The sequence below is a fragment of the Engystomops pustulosus genome, chromosome 11, assembly GCF_040894005.1.
Source record: "Engystomops pustulosus chromosome 11, aEngPut4.maternal, whole genome shotgun sequence".
Classification (NCBI taxonomy): Eukaryota; Metazoa; Chordata; class Amphibia; order Anura; family Leptodactylidae; genus Engystomops; species Engystomops pustulosus.
In genome coordinates, this window is record NC_092421.1 from 21,205,021 (window position 1) to 21,228,569 (window position 23,549).

Here is a 23,549-nt window from a genome sequence, read left to right on the forward strand (position 1 = left end):
CCATACACACACAAGCCTGAAGAAGCACTTTTTGTGCAAAACGGCCCTAGATGTTCTTCTTTGATGTCCTGTCAGTCCTTCCCTCCCGTTGTATGGCACCAGCCTGTTCATGTAAGAAGATTTTTTTTGGACCTGCAGTGGTAAGTGCCTCTCCGCTTTCTTCTATATGTTGTTGAAGTACTTCTCTATATTGGTACACTTTGGAATGATTTTCTTGCTGCCCCTGCATATCATGGACTTCCAATTCACAGAAATGTGAAATCAGGATTACGCCACCATTTTTGGAGCAGCCAGTGCCTCTGTCAATGTTGAAGTAAAAAAGTGGATCGGCACTCACTGAGTCCGGTAAATTTGTTTGGTAACTTTATTCATCCAACTCGTTGGAACATTACAGGCAAAGTACAGGTCACCTAACGATTTTACCGGACCAAGTGAGAGCTTATCCACTTTTTTACTTGCTCTTCTTATTAAGGAAAATCTACCATTTGATATGATGCATTATGAAGCAAACATACCTTGAGAATGCTGTAGCTACACTGATGCAGGATCTTATCTTGGTTAATCCCTGAGTTGAGTGGTTTTATAACATTCAGCCCACACACATTACACGAGCTTCCTGAACTGTCCAGACAGGACTAATCGACCTGAGCTTGATCACTTGGTACATAGCAGCTGGGGCATGGTGCAGCGATTGATTACTTCTGCCTGTCTGGCACAACAGTCATTACATCATTCTCTGAGCAGTGCTTAATGTGAGAGGAGAAGTGGCGGGGCCAGGCACAGAAGCGACAAAGCTTCATTATCATAATGTTACAACAGTTTTTTCAGCAAAACCACTCGGCTCAGAGATTAAACAAGATATGATCCTGCATCAGTGTAGCTACAGCATTCTCAAGGTATGTTTGGTTCACAATGCATTAAATCAAATGGTAGGTTTCCTTTAAGAGGAACGGAAGACTTCCTCCTCAAGATCGTGCACCTGGTGGAGAGCGAGCCCAGTAGATCCTCCGTTTGGTACAATGAAGTAACCTCCGCATAGAAGGTTTTATTGTATTTGTTTTGTATTGTATTGTTTTATTAGCACCCTTATACATTTCTGGATACTACTTGTAGTTGTTCTCTGTGAGTGCACCTCATTACTGGGGGAAATGAATAGTAAAGTATTTCCTGTGGTAACTGCTTCCTTTAATTTCAGGGAATGGAGAGAGCAGCAAAGGGACAGTTCTCGACGTTCAGCAGTTTCATTTCAACCATCAACCAGAAGAAAGAAGCCGCTGGGAACAGATGCTCACCTACGCAGCTTGTTATACCCAACAACAAAAACGGTAAAGAAAAGTATTATGTACGCAGCTGCTTCCGAAAAAACAGCAGCATACACCATGGTGGGAGAAATGTTCTGCATGAATGGAGCTGTGATACTCAATATACAAGCTGCTTGGGATTGTTCTTGCCCTCTTCTACTTTTTTGGACATTAAGTAATTGTTTCTTTGTTTAAGGGTCCATGACTGTTGTATTAGAGTGGAACTCCTTTTGGTACATTTTGGTTTAAAGGGCATTACCACCAGGATGAAAGATTATATGCAAATGAGCCTGAGGGGCTCCAGGTTCCATTAACACCTACGTAGCCTGAAGCCCCTCAGGCTCATTTGCATACAGTCTTTCAAACTGGTGGTAGAAGTCCTTTAATGGCGGTGTTGAGTCACAATAATTAGCCCCTATCCACAGGATAATGCCCTTCCCCCCATATTCTATGGATATGGGCTAAATTGTTGTGACTTGACATCCCCTTTAACTAAATGCAATTGAGGAGAACGGCCAACGGGAATTATTTTGACATGTATATTTCCAGAATACTGCAGTATAAACATGGACTATAAGGTTACAACATGGAGGTGCCAGTGTTTGAGTTGTTTCTCCCAACATGTCGGGAAGATTCTGGATACTAGTAACAATCTTGCCAATCCTGTTGGGTATCGGCTGACTTACCTTAAAATCACCAGTAAAATCACCCTGTTCAGGGATTAAACAAGATATGTTTCTGCATCATTGTAGCTACAGCATTCTCAGGGTATGTTTGGTTCACAATGCATAAAAACAAACAGTAGATTTTCTTTAAATTCTGCATTTCCGATTCTGTAAATCACAGAACCATGAGCCTGATTTGATCTGGAAGATGAAAGTCTTATCTGTAATGTGACACTAGGGGCTATAAAATTGAAGATTAGGGTAGTCTGAAGTGACACTACATCTGCATGCTCTTCTCATTTTCTTATGACTTTTGAAGGAGATTTTTAGTTTTTTAGGTAATAGTGTGAGTTTTCACCTAGAAGAAGGAATTCTAGAAAGGATATTACATACCCTGTCTAAGGGGGATGGTAGTTTAATGGGGTAAAAATCTGATGTTGGTGTTTCTTCAAGGCATTAGACCGTTTATTAGTTTCCTTTATTTCTCAGCTGTCAGTGGATACAAGACAGAAAGATGATTTACACAAACGTTTTATATAAAGAAGAAAGGCAGAGGAAAAAGAAGGTCACTGGAACCGATTTCTTTTATAAAACCTATTACAAAGCTGACCGTCATCATCTGCAATGTTCATAAATGCAATACAGGCAGTCCCCATGTTACATACAAGATGGGGTGCATAGGTTTGTTCTTAAGTTGAATTTGTATGCAAGCAGAGATCGCATTAACGCCTCACCAAGCGTCATAGACGCATGATGAGGCGCCATTACTCCCCAGAATAATTGCCATGTGTAGAAGTACGCTTGGCAATTATCCCCTGTAGTGTGTGAGCTGAGCGGTCCGGAGCGCACAGCAATGGTGTGCAGGACATTACACTGGCAGCGCACGGGCCGGCACTGCTCAGCACACACTACAGCGCTGGTAGCCTCTAGAATGGAGCTGCTCCGAGTAGCCGTGATGTCACGGGAGGGGGCGGAGCCTCCGGGAAAGGGGCGTGGCTTACCACGCAGTCTCCTCACAGGAAGTAGAGCTGTAATGGCTGCCTGCTAGTAGAATGTGTACAGGTATTGTGTGCATACATGTGTATGGAGGTGAGGGGGCTTGACAGGAATGGATGTGATAAGGGCAGGGAAGACCTGTATGTTACATGGGACTGCATGGCTTGCAGGTGCTGAGTTGGCATGAGGTGTATTTTACATAGGACTGCGTGTCTGGCAGGTGCTGAGGTGGCAGGTGTGTGTTACGTAGGACTGTGTGTTTGGCAGGTGCTGAGGTGGCAGGTGTGTGTTACATAGGACTGCGTGTCTGGCGGGTGCTGAGGTGGCAGGTGTGTGTTACATAGGACTGCGTGTCTGGCGGGTGCTGAGGTGGCAGGTGTGTGTTACATAGGACTGCGTGTCTGGCGGGTGCTGAGGTGGCAGGTGTGTGTTACATAGGACTGCGTGTCTGGCGGGTGCTGAGGTGGCAGGTGTGTGTTACATAGGACTGTGTGTCTGGCAGGTGCTGAGGTGGCAGGTGTGTGTTACATAGGACTGCGTGTCTGGCGGGTGCTGAGGTGGCAGGTGTGTGTTACATAGGACTGTGTGTCTGGCGGGTGCTGAGGTGGCAGGTGTGTGTTACATAGGACTGCGTGTCTGGCGGGTGCTGAGGTGGCAGGTGTGTGTTACATAGGACTGCGTGTCTGGCGGGTGCTGAGATGGCAGGTGTGTGTTACGTAGGACTGCGTGTCTGGCGGATGCTGAGGTGGCATGAGGTTTATGTTACGTAGGACTGCGTGTGTGGCAGGTGTGTGTTACGTAGGACTGCGTGTCTGGAGAGTGCTGATGTGGCATGAGGTTTATGTTACATAGGACTGCGTGTCTGACGGGTGCTGAGGTGGCAGGTGTGTGTTACGTGGGACTGCATGTCTGGTGCTGAGGTGGCATTAGGTATATGTTACGTGGGACGGCATGTCTGGTGCTGAGGTGGCTTGAGGTATAGGTTATGTGGGACTGCGTGTCTGGCAGGTGCTGAGGTGGCAGGTGTATGTTACGTGGGACTGCATGTCTGGTGCTGAGGTGGCATTAGGTATATGTTACGTGGGACTGCGTGTCTGGCGGGTGCTGAGGTGGCAGGTGTGTGTTACATGGGACTGCATGCCTGGTGCTGAGGTGGCATGAGGTGTATGTGAAACAGGATTGCATAAACAGTAAAAACACGTAAAAAATGACAGACACAAATTCAATTAATAAAAAATCTTAAAAAAACGCCTCCCCCCAACACAGACACCAAAAAAAATAAACCAAAATTTCTTAAAAAAAAAAAAAAACATTTTACAAAGCAACTATCATGGATTTGCAGTGTCAGCTGCAGTCTGGCCACTGGGGCTTGGCGGCGGCTGCCACAGTCTGTACGTTCGGTGTCAGCGGCGTTAGCCGCAGTGTGGTGGTGGGAGGTGTCAGCGGCGTTAGCCGCAGTGTGGTGGTGGGAGGTGTCAGCGGCGTTAGCCGCAGTGTGGTGGTGGGAGGTGTCAGCGGCGTTAGCCGCAGTGTGGTGGCGGGAGGTGTCAGCGGCATTAGCCGCAGTGTGGTGGCGGGAGGTGTCAGCGGCGTTAGCCGCAGTGTGGTGGCGGGAGGTGTCAGCGGCGTTAGCCGCAGTGTGGTGGCGGGAGGTGTCAGCGGCGTTAGCCGCAGTGTGGTGGCGGGAGGTGTCAGCGGCGTTAGCCGCAGTGTGGTGGCGGGAGGTGTCAGCGGCGTTAGCCGCAGTGTGGTGGTGGGAGGTGTCAGCGGCGTTAGCCGCAGTGTGGTGGTGGGAGGTGTCAGCGGCGTTAGCCGCAGTGTGGTGGCGGGAGGTGTCAGCGGCGTTAGCCGCAGTGTGGTGGCGGGAGGTGTCAGCGGCGTTAGCCGCAGTGTGGTGGCGGGAGGTGTCAGCGGCGTTAGCAGCAGTGTGGTGGCGGGAGGTGTCAGCGGCGTTAGCCGCAGTGTGGTGGCGGGAGGTGTCAGCGGCGTTAGCCGCAGTGTGGTGGCGGGAGGTGTCAGCGGCGTTACCCGCAGTGTGGTGGCGGGAGGTGTCAGCGGCGTTAGCAGCAGTGTGGTGGCGGGAGGTGTCAGCGGCGTTAGCCGCAGTGTGGTGGCGGGAGGTTTCGGCGGGCCGCAGTGTGGGTGGCATCAGCTCCAGTCTGGTCAGTGCATGATGTAACATCACTATAACTGCCTCAATTTGCTATTTAAACACAGAAGATACTGACACATGATTTTCTTATATAAATAGCGTCTATCAACATTATATACAGCTATGAGTTATATACTTGTATTACTGAAAATTTCATACTCCTTCCCGGCTAAAAATACTCCTCAAAAATAGTAAGAGGAGTAATATTACCCTTCTAGAAATATGTTAGTGCGACCTCTGTATGCAAGTCAAAACTGTATATTTTATAATTGTAGATCCAGACAAAAATAGTTTTTGCCCCGGTGACAATTGGAGGTTCAAAATTTTTTGCTGTAACGGGACCAAGGATTATCAATAAAGCTTCATTACAGACAGCTTACAGCTGATCATTGCAGCCTGGGACTATAGTAACATCCAGAGAGCTTCACCGGAGGTCACAGTGGGCAGAGGGGTCCGTCTTTAACTAGGGATCATCTGTAAGTCAGCTGTCCTTATGTAGGGGACCGCCTGTACTGTCTAAAGTTTATTGCAGCGTAGTGAATCTCCCACAGACTTTAAGGACAATTGGGCTCATTTACTCAGGGTCCGAATTGCCCCGGGATTTTGGCACACGCGATCGGATTTTGGCGCATCGGCTTTCACGCGACCGAAATGGGGGCCGTGGCCGTCAGACAACCCGACGGATTCGGAAAAAACAAAATGATCAAGCACTTACATGCACCGAGACGAAGCAGGTGAACTACAGCGGACCTCGGTGCAGCAGTGACACCTGGTGAATATCGGGCACACGACCTTGGTGAATCCCGGCAGAACCCGAATCCTCGTCGGAAAACGCGTCACTGGATCGCGACTGGACCTGGTAAGCAAATGTGCCCCAATATGTTGACTAGGATGGGTCATAGATCAATGAGCTTGTAGAACCTAGACATGGATTCAGGAATTGCATTTTTTCCTCCTAAATGCTTCTTCATATGAATTTGAAATGTACCAGTAGAAAAAAAACTAAGAAAATTGAAAACAAAGTCTGAAATGCTTGGTGCAGCTTATTTTTATATAAGACCTCTTTCTCCTTATGGATATATTTGTGCGGTCATTATGTATCTCTATACAGATAACAGTTGCTCTCCATTCAGGTGCCAAAGTCAAGTGTGCGACATATGCTAATGAGCGGTGCACCACGTCTCCCAGTTTATAGTACTTAGGCGGCTTTCATGACTTGTTGACACATTTACTAGAAGAAAGAATTTGGGCATCGGGTTCTGAAAGGGTCTTATAGGGGTCACTGTGGTCAGAGGTGGTGACACTGATAGAGTATGAGAAGCGAGGAAGATTAATCATGTCGAGATATAGTCAATTTGCAAAATTGCCCTAAATGTGTCTTATTTTCCAATTTTTTTTTTTTTTTTTTAAATACATTTGGGACATCTTCAGGTTCATGAATTCTGTCCTCAGATATTACTCCATAGTGTAACACCGCCTTACAATATAAAAACAAAAAAGTTAGTGAGATTTGGTTTACAGCAGCTTGACGGGTTGCCAATGCCCACTTTACCACTGAGTTTTTGAAAGCAGATTGAGCAGAAAAAATTGCTAAAATTTGCCCAAATTCTTCTATGCCGGTTTTGACCCCCTTCTGTCACCCCATTATTTCATTGTGGAGCATGTATCATGGCCTTTTAGGTGTGGAAAAGGGCACAAACCACTGGTCAGCCTCTTTATTTTCTCCCATTGGTGCAAAACATTTTGGTTTGACACCCTAAGCACTTTACAAATTAGGGGTGTGGGGAAGATTTTACCCCAGCTTTGACCTCAAAAAAGTGTTGTAAAAGCTTACTACAGTTGTCTGCAGGGTCTGACCCGTCATTGTAGTAAAGCTTCGCATGGTCATAAATTAGGTGGATCAGGACTGAGGGGGATCAAGACTGGCATGAAAACCGCGAGTACTGATGCAAACCCCCCATCCATGGGGGTGCGGGGCAGCTACAGCAGTCTAAGTTTATGAGACTGTGTCTCCTCATGCATTCTCCAGGGAGGAGGGAGGGGTGAAGGAGTTGGATAAATGTAAAGCGAGGAGACTGACACAGGCACACACAATCTGCAGCTGCCCTCTCCCCGGGGACTCGCCACACACTGCTGGCACGGAGCCAGGTAATGCGAATAAAATAAGATAGGCCCTATCGACAGTTTGATCTACCCTAGTTGGACCTTTATCGCTCCAGAAGGGGAGCAGCCGGCAGCGTGCGACCGTATTCGGCAATCTCCATCAGCTGCATACAGAAGAATGTGACAGCCCGGACGTGTGTGTCCTGCTGCTCCGCTCGGGAGCAATGAGGGGTCCGACTGGGGTATATTGGACCCCTCATTCTTGTGATCTGTGGGGGTCACTGAAACCCACACGATAATCCAGTTAGTAACTTGTTTCGTGGGAGAACCCGTTTCAGTGGCAGTATTCAAACAGCTGGAAAAGGCACTATTGTTTGTTTTAGAACGGCATAGTGTAGGCTATTGGAACCTGTCACCAGCTTAAAATGACATTCCTTTCTTTTAGGTGTAATAATAAGGGTACAACTTTGTGCTGACATCATGAACTTTTTAATTCTATTCAGAAAAAAAGTCTAATTTTTGATGTTGACAACTTTCACATGGACCGTGAGCAATATAGGCAAAGGCGAAAAAAACTTTAATAATTTTACATATTCCCTAACCCTGCATGGTCCCCTTTGACTAAGCATATCCCACTATATTATCTCTGTTACAGGGGCGGAACTAGGAGAGGCAGGGCCCAATAGCAAACTTCTAAAAGTGCCCCTGACACTGCGGGCCCCTTAGCGGCTGCTACCACTGTAGCTACGCCCTTGTCTAGAAAATACTTTTATTTCCCACGAATCAACAATTTTGGAGAATCCTTGAACTTTGTGTAGTTTTTTTTTCCTTCTAAAAATGTATGAAGACTTGAACTAGATGTTTCCAGCGGAGAAGGATGGTGCAGAAACTTTTTGGATATTGCTCTATCCAGATAATATCCTCCTTTAGTGCTGGGTAATCTCTTTATATGGGTTATATAATATCTGATTCAGCAGCTCCGTAGCATCTAGGGGAAAATACAGGACTTTTAATAGAACTTCTTCATAGAATCCATACGCAAGTGCGGCTCTGCCACGTGTATATTTCCCGCTTTCTCCTTCTCCACATTAGCCGTTCTCATTACAAAAGGCGCAAGTGGGTTAAGGCGATATAAAAAAGCTGTGTTTACTCCAAGGGTCTTTTTTTAACTTTTAGTTGAATCCAAGTTCCTGTGATGTTTTTCCAATTTCTAGCTGTGAAAACAGAGGGGAAGCTTTCAGTAAAATCAATGGCGCTGATGGCTGTGAGTGTGTGGGCTTGTGTGATTCATGTGCCATACTCGGCGGCTGACGGCCTCCCATCTGTAATACTGCTCTCATTCACAAATTCGGAGCAGTCTACATATTCCATCATGTTCTCCCACTAGGCATCGCAGCGTGTTCCTCTGTGTGTGAGAGACACTGGGCCATCTGTTGCTGACCACTAGATAAAAGAAAAGCAAATTGGTAAAAGTTCTTATTATCTAATATATATATTTATTGTTCTGGACGTACATATTGTTCAGATTTTTTTTGTAAACTTTTAAAAACAAAACCAAACACCTCTGTTGAGTTAGAGTTTAAAATACAATACAGCAAAGAGGGCATATTCCTACCTGTCTGCTCACGAACGTGTACTGCTCAAACAACCGATCTGTGGTCCATATTATATCCATTATCAGTGTGTTATCCATCGTGGAGCCGTATAGCTACAAAAGTGTCCATGTGACATCCGTTTTGCAAAGAAAAGGATGGCAAATGTCCCGATCTTGTTCCAACCCATTAAAGGAAATCAACCATTTGTTTCTGTGCATTGTGAGCTAAACATACCTTGAGAATGCTGTAGCTACACTGATGCAGAAACGTATCTTGTTTAATCCCTGATCCTAGTGGGTTTGCTAAAAAAAGAATTAAAGGATTCAGGAACTTAGGAAAGCTGGGTGCAGACTGACTGCTGTGTTTCACAGAACTGTGCAGATGGGACTAATCAACCTGAGTTGGATGACTCCTAAACAGCAATGGGGATACTTCTGCCTGTCAGGGACAACAGAGTGAATACAGCGTTGTCTGGAGCAGTGCATCATTAGGGTGAGGAGCAGCCACAGGAGCGACAAAGCCTCATTATCATAATTTTATAATTGTTTTTTGAGCAAAACCACTCAGTTCAGGGATTAAACAAGATATGTTTCTGTATCAGTGTAACTACAGCATTCTCAAGGCATATTTGGTTCACAACGCATAAAAACAAATGGTAGATTTCCTTAAATAAAGGAATCTCGTTTGTATTACCTAGCAACTCATCTGCAAGTACATGAGACACTTTTGTGGCATTCATATCTTTCACTTTCCATAGACTACTATGAGAAGGCCTGAGTAATGTTATTTACAGTTTAGATCAATTTAGGCCATGTATTCTAGTCAAATGGACACTGTAGTAGCACTCATGGTAGTAATAATTATGTGCTAATACGCTTTATGCAGATATGTGTTTGTATAGAAACACCGTGACCCTTCTCAGTCACAAAATAAGAAAGTGCCCCATTTTGGGTGTCATATGGCATAGTATGGTACCACCACAAACTTAACCAGTAATGTGTTATAATATATACTGACCCATGATAGAATCCTAGAGATTAGTGGTTGCGGACCTATAGCATGGCTGACAGAGGTGGTACTAGGAGCCCTTTCTGTGGGCACTCAGGCCCTCGCCCCAGGACAGAGTTCACCAAATAGGACCAAATCCACATCATTTCCTGCAGTCCCAAGCAACTTAGGAGATGCTGCTAGTGTCACATCATTGGCTGTTTGGAGTTGCAGGGAGAGTGAGAAGGTGTGAACAGGGCTGGATTATTGGAGGTCCTCCTGCTGGCCCCACCATTCTTGCTGTACAGAGAGGCCTTGGAGAGAAGCTACAATTATGGTCTGAATTTGCCCTCCTTCTGTTTAGTGGCGTCACAAGGACGATGCGATTGAAAGATTGGGAAGAACTGGTAGCAATAAGTTACTGCTTAAAATGCCATGTTGCACTTCACTGTAAATAGTGTATGTACTCCAGTATAAGCCAAGGTACCTAATTTTCACACACAAAAACTCTGAAAACCTATCGACTCCAGTGCAAGTCTAGGGTGGGAAGTGCAATATATAGCTAGAGAACCCACCCATGCCGCTGGTATATAGCCATCCAGACCATACCCTCTAGTATATAGCTAGCCAGCCCCCTGAACCCTAGTATATAGCTAGTAAGTCCCATGCCCCCTAGTGTATAGCCTGGCAGCCCATGCCCCCTAGTGTATAGCCTGGCAGCCCTTGTCCCCTAGTATATGGCCAGCCAGCCATTTTCCCCTAGTATATGGCCAGCCAGCCCTTGTCCCCTAGTATATAGACAGCTAGCCCGCCAGCCCTTGTCCCCTAGTATATAGACAGCTAGCCCGCCAGCCCTTGTCCCCTAGTATATAGACAGCTAGCCCGCCAGCCCTTGTCCCCTAGTATATAGACAGCTAGCCCGCCAGCCCTTGTCCCCTAGTATATAGACAGCCCGCCAGCCCTTGTCCCCTAGTATATAGACAGCCCGCCAGCCCTTGTCCCCCCGTATATAGACAGACAGCCCGCCAGCCCTTGTCCCCCCGTATATAGACAGACAGCCTGCCAGCCCTTGTCCCCCCGTATATAGACAGCCAGCCCGCCAGCCCTTGTCCCCCCGTATATAGACAGACAGCCCGCCAGCCCTTGTCCCCCCGTATATAGACAGCCAGCCCGCCAGCCCTTGTCCCCTAGTATATAGACAGACAGCCCGCCAGCCCTTGTCCCCCCGTATATAGACAGACAGCCCGCCAGCCCTTGTCCCCCCGTATATAGACAGACAGCCCGCCAGCCCTTGTCCCCCCGTATATAGACAGACAGCCCGCCAGCCCTTGTCCCCCCGTATATAGACAGACAGCCCGCCAGCCCTTGTCCCCCCGTATATAGACAGCCAGCCCGCCAGCCCTTGTCCCCCCGTATATAGACAGCCAGCCCGCCAGCCCTTGTCCCCTAGTATATGGCCCGCCAGCCCTTGTCCCCTAGTATATGGCCCGCCAGCCCTTGTACCCGAGTATATGGCCAGCCTGCCCGTGTCCCCTAGTATATGGCCAGCCTGCCCGGGTCCCCTAGTATACGGACAGCCTGCCCGGGTCCCCTAGTGTATGGACGGCCTGCCCGGGTCCCCTAGTGTATGGACGGCCTGCCCGGGTCCCCTAGTGTATGGACGGCCTGCCCGGGTCCCCTAGTGTATGGACGGCCTGCCCGGGTCCCCTAGTATATGGACAGCCTGCCCGGGTCCCCTAGTATATGGACAGCCTGCCCGGGTCCCCTAGTATATGGACATCCCTGCTATAGAGTATTGATACAGAAGATTTGTCCCTCATCTCATTATTTTCAGTTTTTGCATCATTAAAATCATTTAGTACAACAATTCTGGTTAATTTTCTTTCAATTCTAGAAATACGGTGTGGCATTGTTTTTAATTAAAGCCACACTTCAGAACAAATTAAATTGTGGCTTAGTTAGCATAATGGAAACAATATGGGGTTCATACTAGGCTCTTCTCACAGTACATTTAATAATGAATTCATCATTTTTGGATGCAGATGTATTCCATATTGTCCAGAGGCTGGCTCGTACATGCTAGGTTAGCTGCTATTGTAATTTCTATGGAGCAGCAGCGTTGGTAAGTATGTAGCCCCTTGATCCTGGTGGCCAGGATGATAATTGCTCAAATTAGTACAACCCAAAAGAGGCCATTGCCATTAAAATTGGTAATTTTTTGGAGATGTGTTTTAAAAATTCCTATGCAATAAAAATAGTTTTTATAGGAAATAAACTGTATATAGTGTATCTATTCATTGGTACCTAGACCGAAACTACATCAGACATGACAGAAAGTTGGGCACCAGCAGCAGATTCTTAGGATTTGTGTTACTTACACTAACCAGAATTGTCTAATGGTAGATTCTGCGCTTTGCCTTTCAGTAAGAGACCTTCCACCGATATGCCTTGATGTTCGACAAAAGCAGCGAATCTCCATTGATACGCTACCTGCAGAGATGAAAGCCCCTATCCTGCCTGAACCTCCCATTCCAGTACGGAACAAAATGCTTAAGGATTTCCAGTAAGTTCAATGCGATTCCAAAAACCTTTTCAAAATTCTTTTTAGCAGTTTGTCTAGCTAGGCCCCAAATTTGTTAAATCAAACAATATACATTTATTTACTTAGTCATTCGTTTTAGGCCCCTTTCACACTGCCGTTGTGGCAGGGCGGGGTGGGAGGGCAATATATCTGGCCGTGAGTTTGCAGCTGGGTATATACTTCTCCATAGACGGCTATAGTACCTGACGGTGTTACAGGGACCACACACGTGTGGCATTGTACTGTGCACGTGGATATATCATGCTGTATCTTTTCCCGTATATATGGCAGGGTGCTTTGCATCGCTGTGTAAAGGGGAGGGATGAGCAGGCCTTGCCCCTCCTCCTCTCCAGCGCTCCAACATGTGCTCGCTCGGGCTATGGCCAGGCGAGTATTTAAAAAGTTGTTACACATACCTCAAACGCTTCCTGGGACATACAATTACCAGATTGATCTGGAGCACAGTTAAAGGGGTTTTCCCACGAAAAAGACAATTCGCATATTTCAATCACCAAGTGATGTTTACACAAAGATAATTTTTAACCCCTTACTTTAGATTTTAACTCCGTTTTATTGATGTTTTAGCTCCTAAGACTAAGTTCTGGTCAGTGTAAGCGTGTTTTGTGGGGACATTTCATGATCCCTGTAGAGTTGTGTTCTAACAATGTGGCTACATTATCGGGCTACAAGGTTATGTACACTTTCATTTACCTTCTGAACATTGTACTAGTATCTGACACATAGAAAGATGGTGAGATCCATGAGATGCATATTACACACAATGACACAGTCAGCTCTGTTACATCTCTGCTCTATCACGCTATCAGATCTGATGTGGCTCTCTCCCCTTCTTGGATAAAGAATGTATCTGCCTGTAGCTTATAGATCTCCTCTCCCTGCTGCTGTTGTTTACCCGGCAGGGAGTCAGTGTGTGTCTGTGTGAGCTCATCCTGGAATGTGGGGGGGGGGGGAGGGACTGCTGCAGGGAGCAGAGAAGAGCTCAGCTCCCCACCGCCAGGCTAGATGGCTGCCAAGATCCAGGGGCAACTGATGGAGACAGGTATGAATTATATCTGTAAAATGCTGTATTTCTGTTAATAACACTAATTTAGAGAATGTTTTATTTTGTTATCCTGAATACAAGAAACTTGTCTTTGTGGGAGGAATACCCCTTTAAGTGAAATGAAGTACAGAATATCATTCAACATTTTGTAGTTGGTAACAGCTTCTCCTGAATCAAAGTCTGTGGGAATTGGAAATGAGTGTCCCCATCAGCCAGTGTGAGTGTAGTGCGTGATGATAACCTGTCCATTCTCATCAGCCATTGTTCTGCCTGGAATCTAAACCATAAGCTATAATGTCACTGCATGACTGTAATCTGTTACATGAAAAGCTCTTCACTGCTCATATTCTTGACTCATTGACCAGCTTGAATTTTTGCTTTTTAGATATTTTGCCTATAGTCAGTGTAATGGCGTCTGCTTCTGTACCTCACCCAGATTTGGAACCATTTACATGAATAAGCAGAGTCGCAGTATTAGGAACAGCCACGTTCTTATGGGTATCACTTTTGCCCTTCTGGACATAAGGGTATTTGGGTGGTGAGCATTCTTCTATCATGTCCATCATCGGTATAATATAAATCCCTGGAATGAATGGTACAGTAAATACTAGTACAAACATATGAGACCATGGCAAAGATTTAAAATTTATGAAAATAGTGAAGGAAGCACGGTGGCTCAGTGGTTAGCATCACAGCCTTGCAGCGCTGGGGACCTGGGTTCAAGTCCCATCCAGGTCAACATCTGCAAAGAGTTTGTATGTTCTCTCTGTGTTTTGCGTAGGTTTCCTCCGGGTCCCCCGGTTTCCTCCCACACTCCAAAGCATACTGGTAGGTTGATTAGATTGTGAGTCCATGGGGACAGGGACGGATTTGGCAATCTGTGCGCGCTATATAAATTAAGGAATTGTTATTATTAGCAGTTTTGTGGGCAGCGGCAATATAAATGGAATCATAGTAAATGTGAAGAGTTCTCTGTAGAATCATTGTCCAGCCTTCACACTTTACTATACCGGATGGTTGTGAAGGTCAGACATATGCTGTATCTAGATGCTACACAGCTGGGTGCACTTTGTTCCTGGTGGCTGAATGCATTCCCCTACAACATATGGTACCAACCACTAGATGGCTAATAACCCTGCCGATCAGAGCACATTGCATGGCTTCTCAGATTGTACTACTGGTTCTCCTTGGAGCAGTATGGCTCATTGCACCCATAGCAATGATTTCAGCTCCTCAAACACAGCAGGGCAGGTGATATAAAAGTCCAGTGAACATCAAAGGGTTACGTCAATGGGCTGCCTGCTCAGAGCTGGCGTGGGACCAGAAATTATGTTCATGGATGACAAGTCACATCCCCTTAGATCAATATATAAGGAACTTTAGAAATTTGGGATTGCCATCCTATTGTTCCGTTATTCAGCCTGAAGGGGATATCCTTGAAGAACATCAACCACATGGATTTAGTGGTTTTAACCCAAGTATATGTACATGCTGGCGTGTGCCCCCTGAAACATTTCATTTGGCTGTTAATTGCTTATTTTTATGCAAATGAACCTCAGGGGTTCCATCATAGAAGCCCATTCTGACTCGGTCAGCTTTTACCGGCTATCTGGCGGGGGAAGGGAGGGGAGAAGGTGGTCACAAGCGCCGAAAGAAGGAATTAATAATTAGCAGTCAACAGAGCTAGTTAGGGACCTCTGTGATGTTTACAGGAGCCTCTGAGGCTTATTTGCATATTGTTTAAACCTCCTTTTTCACTGTAAAATAAGCTATTAACAGGTAAATACAGAGCGAATCTTGTTTCAGGGGGCACTGACCAGCATGTTGGTATACTTGGGTTAAAACCACAAGATCCATGTGGTTGATTTCCTTTTAAAGAGGTTGTATGGTTTCTGAAAATAAATGTTACAGGCAGTCCCCGGGTTACATACAAGATAGGGTCCGGAGGTTTGTTCTTAAGTTGAATTTGTATGTAAGTTGAAAGTGTACATTTTATAATTGTAGATCCAGACAAAAAAAAAATTTGACCCCGGTGACAATTTGAGTCTAAACATTTTTTGCTGTAATGGGACCAAGGATTATCAATAAAGCTTCATTACAGACACCTTACAGCTGATCATTGCAGTCTGGGACTATAGTAACCAGGGGTCTGTCTGTAACTATGGGTTGTCTGTAAGTCGGGTGTCCTTAAGTAGGGGACCGCCTGTATTGTTATGAGAAGTTGTATTATTTTTAAAATTTAAGAATGGAACTCCATACCAAAGGACACTGACCTCCTACCGTGCTCCATATACATAGGGACACATTTACTTACCTGCTCCTGTCGCGTTGTCTGACGAGGTTCAAGTCAGGCGCGATTCACTAAGATCGTGCGTCCGATATCCTGCATGTGTTGCTTCCCCGCTCAGGTCCGCTGGAGTTCACCTTCTTCTTCCCGGTGTATGTGAGTGCTGATCTTGCGACACAATTTGAATTTTAAATCCCGCGCTTAGTCCGAATCAGTCGGGTTGTCTGACCGCCACGCCCCCGATTTGTGTCTCATGAAAGTCGGTGATTGTGTGCGCCAAAACCCCCTGTTGAATGTGGCGCTAAATGGTTGGGCGGAAATGGTTGGGTTTCCCCATGGGAAATGCGGTGTGCGGACCCTTAGTAAATGTGCCCCATAGTGTTTTTAATTTTTTTTTAGTCCTTAAAGATCTGGTGTATGAAAGAACTTATTTTTTTCTTTAAAGGAGACTGTCCTGCAGGGACCAGCATGGTAGGCACTGCTTTCCTCAGAGCGTGCAATCTCTTCCCCTATAGATCCATGTGTACAGGCGGTCCCCTACTTAAGAACACTAGACTTACATATGACCCCTAGTTGCAAACGGACCTCTGGATCTTGGTAATTTACTGTACTTTAACCCCAGGCTACAATAAACATCTATAACAGTTATCAAACATGTCTGTAATCAACCTTTATTGGTAATCCTGGTTCTTATGACAACCCAACATTTTTAAAATCCAATTGTCATAGAGACCAAAAAAAAAATTGTCTGGAGTTACAATTATAAAATTTACAGTTCCGACTTACATACAAATTCAACTTCAGAACAAACCTACAGACCCTATTTTGTACGTAACCCGGGGACTGCCTGTACTTTATATAATAAGGCGTCCATATTAAAAGATGAAAGAATCCTGTTAGCGACTCTATGAGGAGTGGTAATAGGTTAAGTGTCTTTGTGAGGACTTTCCTATTATCTATGGCCATGAGAACAGTCAGAAAAAGATATTACATAAAAAAAAAAAAAACCTCGTAAAATTATTTTTGCGCCTCGTTGCATATACAGTAAGTGGCCTTTTGTATAACACGTCAGCTTTTTATGGTCGCAGAGGGAGCTGGACTTACATAAACCTTAATGTCTCTTCCCTATTTGTGTATTGCAAAATTGTAAGTTTTTTTTTTTTTTTTTTTGGGGGGGGGGGGGGGGGGAAATGACTGATCTGCTGGATAGTGACCCAAAGGTCTCATCACAATTTATGAGGGAAAGCAGAAAATCACGACTCCAGCGTCTCATCCATGGGGCTCAATCTTCTGTATTTATTTGTTCCTCTTGGAAAAGCCATTTTCTGTCTCAGACATTAGGGACACAAATTACAGAAAATTACGGTCGGTTGAGAGGACCCGCACGACTCGGCTGTGAAAGCGCAATTGCTGTATGTTTTTCACAGTGTGGTGATATATGTATATGCTACGAATTAAGCAGGAACTGGATGGAATATTTATTACTCACTAGTAATTTGCTATAATGATTGGTAATTCTTAGAAATGAACATACGGTACATAGAAGAGAAGGCCGTCGTGAGGGACCATAGAAGCAATGCGGCTACTTCTCCCTCTTTGTCTTATTTGTAGCCGCAAGGAGCAAAAGATTGACAGTGTAAGTCCATATGAATAAAGGAATTAATATTATTATTTATTCTAATTATCTGGCGGTGCCTCCATCTTCTTACACAATTCTGAGCATGCTCTGTGTGGCTACACGCACATGATACATACCGCTCGACTTCTGCAGGGCAGAAAGAGGGAAAAAAGAAGCGGCACGAAGAACTGCCTTTTGTCCTCTCCCATACTCCACCACCACGCAGTATAATCCCCCCCCTCACATTGTGTTCCCCTTATATTCTGGCCCCCTGATATTGTGCCACCCAGCAGCTCTCCCGCATATTATGACCTCCAACAAATCCTTCTCGTGTTATGTCACTCCTCAGCAGTTTCCCCCCCCCATTAACCCCCACCAGCAGGTGATCCTCTTATTTTGACCGCCCCTAACAGTTCCCTATCTTATTGTGACCCCCCCAGCAGCTCGCCCTCTAATTGTGACCCCCCAGCAGCTCGCCCTCTAATTGTGACCCCCCAGCAGCTCGCCCTATAATTGTGACCCCCCAGCAGCTCGCCCTATAATTGTGACCCCCCAGCAGCTCGCCCTCTAATTGTGACCCCCCAGCAGCTCGCCCTCTTATTGTGACCCCCCAGCAGCTCGCCCTCTTATTGTGACCCCCCAGCAGCTCGCCCTCTTATTGTGACCCCCCAGCAGCTCGCCCTCTTATTGTGACCCCCCCCCGTATCTCCCTCTCTTATTGTGACCCCCCCCCGTATCTCCCTCTCTTATTGTGACTCCCAGTAGCTCCCTCTTATTGTGACCCCCAGTAGCTCCCTCTTATTGTGATCCCCAGTAGCTCCCTCTCTTATTGTGATCCCCAGTAGCTCCCTCTCTTATTGTGACCCCCCAGTAGCTCCCCCTCTTCTTGTGACCCCCAGTAGCTCCCCCTCTTCTTGTGACCCCCAGTAGCTCCCCCTCTTCTTGTGACCCCCAGTAGCTCCCCCTCTTCTTGTGACCCCCAGTAGCTCCCCCTCTTCTTGTGACCCCCAGTAGCTCCCCCTCTTCTTGTGACCCCCAGTAGCTCCCCCTCTTATTGTGCCCCCCCCCCCAGCAGCTTACTCTCATATTTTCCTCTCCGCTCCCCCAGAGGGGGAGTTACTTACCTCTCCCTGTTCCCACACAGCAGCTCTCCTCTCCATTTGCTGTGAAATCTGAGGCTGTTCTGCTGAATCTGGGACCGTTTGGAGGTATGCACAATATATATGATATTTTTTAATATATCAGGGGAGACATTTTGCAGTGGACTCGGGCACAACAAAATTTAATTAAAAATGTCTGGCTTCCAATCTTTTCTTTTGAAAGGGGTGAACCTGCAGAGGTAGCAGCTATCTAAATCTAACTTGGAAGTTGATATTCTCAGGTTCAACACCTGCAGGGTAAGCCATATTTCTTGGTGGGTCTTTAAGAAAGTGGATGGGATGTGTTTAAAGGGAACCTACCACCACAAACACTTTAGAAAGAGAATTGCACTGAAGTTTAAAAAAAAAATGAAACAACAAAATTTCGTTTTGAAATGTTATGTGCAGGGTCTAGTACATTATGTGTGTTGTGTAATGCAATGAAAGATAAATCTTTAGCGCCACCTTGAGCTTGTAACAATTGGTTCATGGTAAAAACTTTTTATTTTTTTGGCTCCTGATTACTTTTCCCTATATTTGTCCCCAGGTGTGCATCTCTATTTAGTACAAATAACATTTTGAGGCTGTGTGTACATATTATTTATTAATATAATAAATATCTACACATTGGATTACGTTTGTGCCTATATCGGGGCACATTTACTAAGGGTCCAAATGGCGCATTTTCGTTGGGTTTCCCAACTTTTTCCCGTTTTGCCCTTAATTGCCCAGGGTTTTTGGCGCACGCGATCAGATAATGGTACATCTGCGCCGGCTTGCATGCGACACAAATCGGGGGGCGTGGACTTGGACAACCCGACTGATTCTGACAAACCGCGGAATTTAACAACCAAATTGTGTCGCAAGATCAGCACTCACATACCCCGGGAAGAAGAAGGTGAACTCCGGCGGACCTGAGCGGGGGAAGCGACACATTCACTAAATTGGACACACGATCTTCGGAAATCGCGGCAGCTCCGAATCCTCGTCAGGCAACGCACGCCAGGGATCGGGACGGGTAAGTAAATGTTCCCCATTGTGTTACTTTGTGGTGTGCACATGAAGCATCAAGCTTCAGTGCATCCGCAACACTAAACTGGAGCAAACGCTTCTTAAATATATGTGCAATACGTCCAAAGAGGTTCTTTTTAATGCAAAGCACCACAGAAAACTGGCAAGGCCAGTTTAATAGATCTTGGCCAGTGTGTTAAAAAGGAAGTGTTTAGTTCATTTTCATTTAGCGCCTGATTGTTTTAAGGTTTGTACCTAGCATCTTCGGTATTGGGTACATATTGGATGTGTATATGTGGCATGTGTGTGTATAGGCGGTATGTCTGTATATAGTATTGTATGTATGTGTATATTTGTTGTATGTATGCGTGCATATGCTCTATATGTGTTTGGATAAATGATGTGCATATGCTGCATGTCTGAACAGCATGCATCCTATATGGTAATGTATATATTTGTGTATATGCTTTATGTTTGTGTGTGTGTGTATCCTGCTTGTGATTATAACTCACATGTGTGAGTATACAAATGTGTGTATAATATAATAATAAAAAAAATAATAATAAAATATATATATATATACGCATATATATATAAAATTAGTTACACCCCTGGCTGTACAAGCACTGCATGTAATTCCGATCACAATTAAATACCATAAGTATTTTTCATCCTGGTGGTTGATGTCCTTTTAATGTTTTTTTTTTTTTTTTTTTTTTTACCCAAAGCCAGAAGCGCGTCCAGCAGCAAAAAATGCTTCCTTTATTTTCTCCATTCCTTTTGTATCCAAAAACTATAGTTAAAGGGCATCTACCACCAGAATGAAGGACTGTATGCAAATAAGCCTTAAGGGGATCCAGACTCCATAGGTGTTATGGGAGCCTGGAGCCCCTCAGGCTCATTTGCATACAGACTTTGATGTTGGTGGTATATGTCCTTTTGTGTGCTACACCTCCCTAAATCTTTTTACAAATTACGTGATATATCGGTTGGAGTTGATGTAGGAGGTTTGCAGCTGGACTTGCATATTGGGAGTACACTTAGCAGCTGCTGTACCATAACTTCTGTTATCATTTTTGTGTGACATTTGTGGTTACATAAAGTTTAAGCTTCAGGTCCTTCATTACTAAGCTAAGTGGTTCCTGCGCAGAGTGTGACAAAGGGCGAGCCTACATCAAACCTATCTACTGTAAAAATAATAATAGTCCTCGTCCCTGGCCAGCAGGTTCCTGATAATTCAAGTTCATTACACTATACGGAATCTATAAACTGCATTGCGTAACGCAAAAAAATTCTACATTTTCTACAGGAGCTTTTTACTAAAGCCAAAATATATACATGGCTCTGGTAAACCCTGTTATCATTCGCTACTGTTGCTCTCGGATGGTATAATTTGATGCTTTGGGGGTCAATTTTCCGAAATGTCAGTAGACCTCGCTAAGGAAAGAATTGCCATTTAGTGGAGCTTCCTCCCCATGGCAACGGCTCATTAGTGGAGACATCTACAGACAGAGCATGAGTTGTATTCGCTGTGTGATCATTTATGTGATGTTTAGCGTTTGCATCTTTTATATACTGAACTTTAATCCTTCTCAAGCTGTATATACTGTGATTGATTGTCTCTGCTCATAAAGGATGTAACATGCTCACTGTCCTCCATGCATCGTGTTTTAGAACACACAATCTTATACCTGTATATTTTTAGGAAATGCCAGGCATCATCTTCCCTGAGAACGAAAGGATCAGACATCTTGAAATTCAACAACCTGATCCATCTTTTAGCTTAAAAGGCAGCACGGTGGTTGAGTGGGTAGCACTTCTGCCTTGCAGCGCTGGGGTCTTGGGTTCAAGTCCCACCAAGGTCAACATCTGCAAGGAGTTTGTATGCTGTCTTTGTGTTTGCGTGGGTTTCCTCCGGATCTTCTCACACTCCAAAACATACTGGTAGGTTGTGAAGATTGTGAGCCCCATTGGGACAGGGGCCAATTTGGCAAAACTCTGTGCAGCGCTACTTCTATATTTACAATGTGGAAGAAGTGCCCGGTGGGGGCATTGCCAACATCGCTCCATTCCTCCAATTCGCTGAATCTGGGTTGGTTGGGAGGTATTTTTGTGCAGGTAAGTTGTGTAATTGCTCCATAGCTACGTCTTGCCTCGTGGGTGGTTGGAATATTTGGCCACAGATGGTGGGTTCACAATAAACTCTGGTTGCTGGTCTGCAGGGGGAGTCCGTGGGCTTCAGCTGCACTTTGCTTGAGTCGTCATGGTATGTTCTAATAGTTAACCTATTAACACATCAAAAAGGACAATAAACAAGAAGCTAAAAATAGATTTGGGAATGAAGAGGTCAACGGCAGCAAGTGACAAAGATTGGAGAAAATAACAGTAATTTCGCTCTTTTATCTTTGCACGGAAACAGACTTTAGGTTCACCTTGTGCCAGGTCAGGAATAAGCTAAACATGCTGGGAATAGTTTTTATTTCTCTGCTTTTAAAAGAAATTTCGGCAAATGTTTTATAAGTAAATGTCTTGCTGCAGAATCTGTTGCAAGTACATAGTACGCATAATGCGAGTCACCCGTCTAATTCTTCCTACCCGCACTGGTCTGGTTACAGATCTTCCAGAATATTGGATGTGCTTTAAGGGGTTTTCTACGAAACTGTAATGTACATTATTAAAGGAAACCTACCACTTTAAAATGGCAGTTATAACCCTCAAATACCTTGCACCAGCTCAGGGTGAGCTGATGCCGGAGCATATCTTCATTATTTGCAGAAACCGCTGTACTGCTTGTAAAACTGTTTTATTCTTCATATTTCAAGCACGCTTCGGCGCACCATGCTATGTTCTCGGCGCACCATGCGCACACCTAAATAAGGAGGTGACGGCACTGAGCTCTCGGGCACACTCGCACCTGCGCAACTTCCAATTTTTTATCCTGGCCGGCTTTACTCGGATCCAGTGTTCGTCTGTTTGGGCTTATGAGGCCCGAGAAAAGTCCATTCAGATCGCCCAGAAGCTTTTCAGGCTTCACACATTATTCATTGGGTCAAATAATTATTATTCATGGAAAAAAAAATTTTGTGACCCCAGTTTTCTTTGTTGCCCCTATTTCTTTTAAACAAAGTATGATCAGCTTCCAGATGCTGGAGGGATGAGCTTCTATGGGAGTGGAGCTTAAATGGGTATCATCATATTTCAGGGGGTTGAGCTCCCACTCCACTAGTAACTCTGCCCTCTAATTTTGTAATTGTAATAAAATTGTGGTCACCTAAATGGGTGCATTGCCTAAACTAAGCTACTTCTATTACCAAAGATGTGTCTTGTATTTTACATGTAGTTGTCGCAATGGGGCTCACTTACTAAGGGTCCACGGAGCACATTTTTGTCGGGTTTCCCGTCGATTTCCGTTTTGCACCGAATTGCTTTGGGATTTTGACACATCGGCTTGCACGCAACAGAAATCGGGACGGGCAGTCGGACAACCCGACGGATTCGGACAACGGGCGGGATTCAACATTTAGTATTGAGTCGCAAGACGCGGACTTACATGCATCGGGAAGAAGAAGGTGAACTCCGGTGGACCTTGGCGCAGAAGCGACGGATGCAGAAACTTGGGCGCACAATCTTAGTGAATCGTGGCAGACCCAAATCCTCGTCGGACAACGCACCCCGGGATCGCAACAGGACCGGGTAAGTAAATCTGCCCCAATGTGTGCCCTACTAGTATAAAAGGAATAAGTCGTTCACATTCATTCCACTAATCGCCTAATTCTGTGCTGACTGGTGGACTACTCCTACAGGTCCTATGCCCCGTTAGACTTGAATCAAAATCGGTATGGGACCCGTGTTCACTTTCATCGGGTGAATGCAATGTTATGCTTATGAGGCCAAATGCAAACAACCGTGTGCTTAAGTTGGTGGCCCATTTCGGCTGGGTGGAGATGGGAGGGGGTTAGTATGTCTCAATATGGTCAGAAATAGGACCTGCTCGGCGTGCAATAAAAGCCAATAGCGGCCGTTCAGTTTAGTGATTTTCAACCTTTTTTGA

At 45.3% G+C, this 23,549-nt stretch overlaps 1 protein-coding gene across 2 annotated transcripts in view; it reads left to right on the forward strand.

Moving 5' to 3' along the window:
• Positions 1-23,549, forward strand: part of HECTD2 (HECT domain E3 ubiquitin protein ligase 2) — an 88,399-nt gene that overhangs the window by 18,967 nt on the left and 45,883 nt on the right. For both annotated transcript variants that reach the window (XR_011850644.1, XM_072129920.1), the window contains exons 2-3: positions 1,196-1,325; positions 12,224-12,362. Coding sequence is in view for 1 of the 2 variants with exons in the window: in XM_072129920.1 (XP_071986021.1) it covers positions 1,196-1,325; positions 12,224-12,362 (269 nt within the window). In the remaining variant the exon portion in view is untranslated. The remainder of the gene's footprint in view (positions 1-1,195; positions 1,326-12,223; positions 12,363-23,549) is intronic.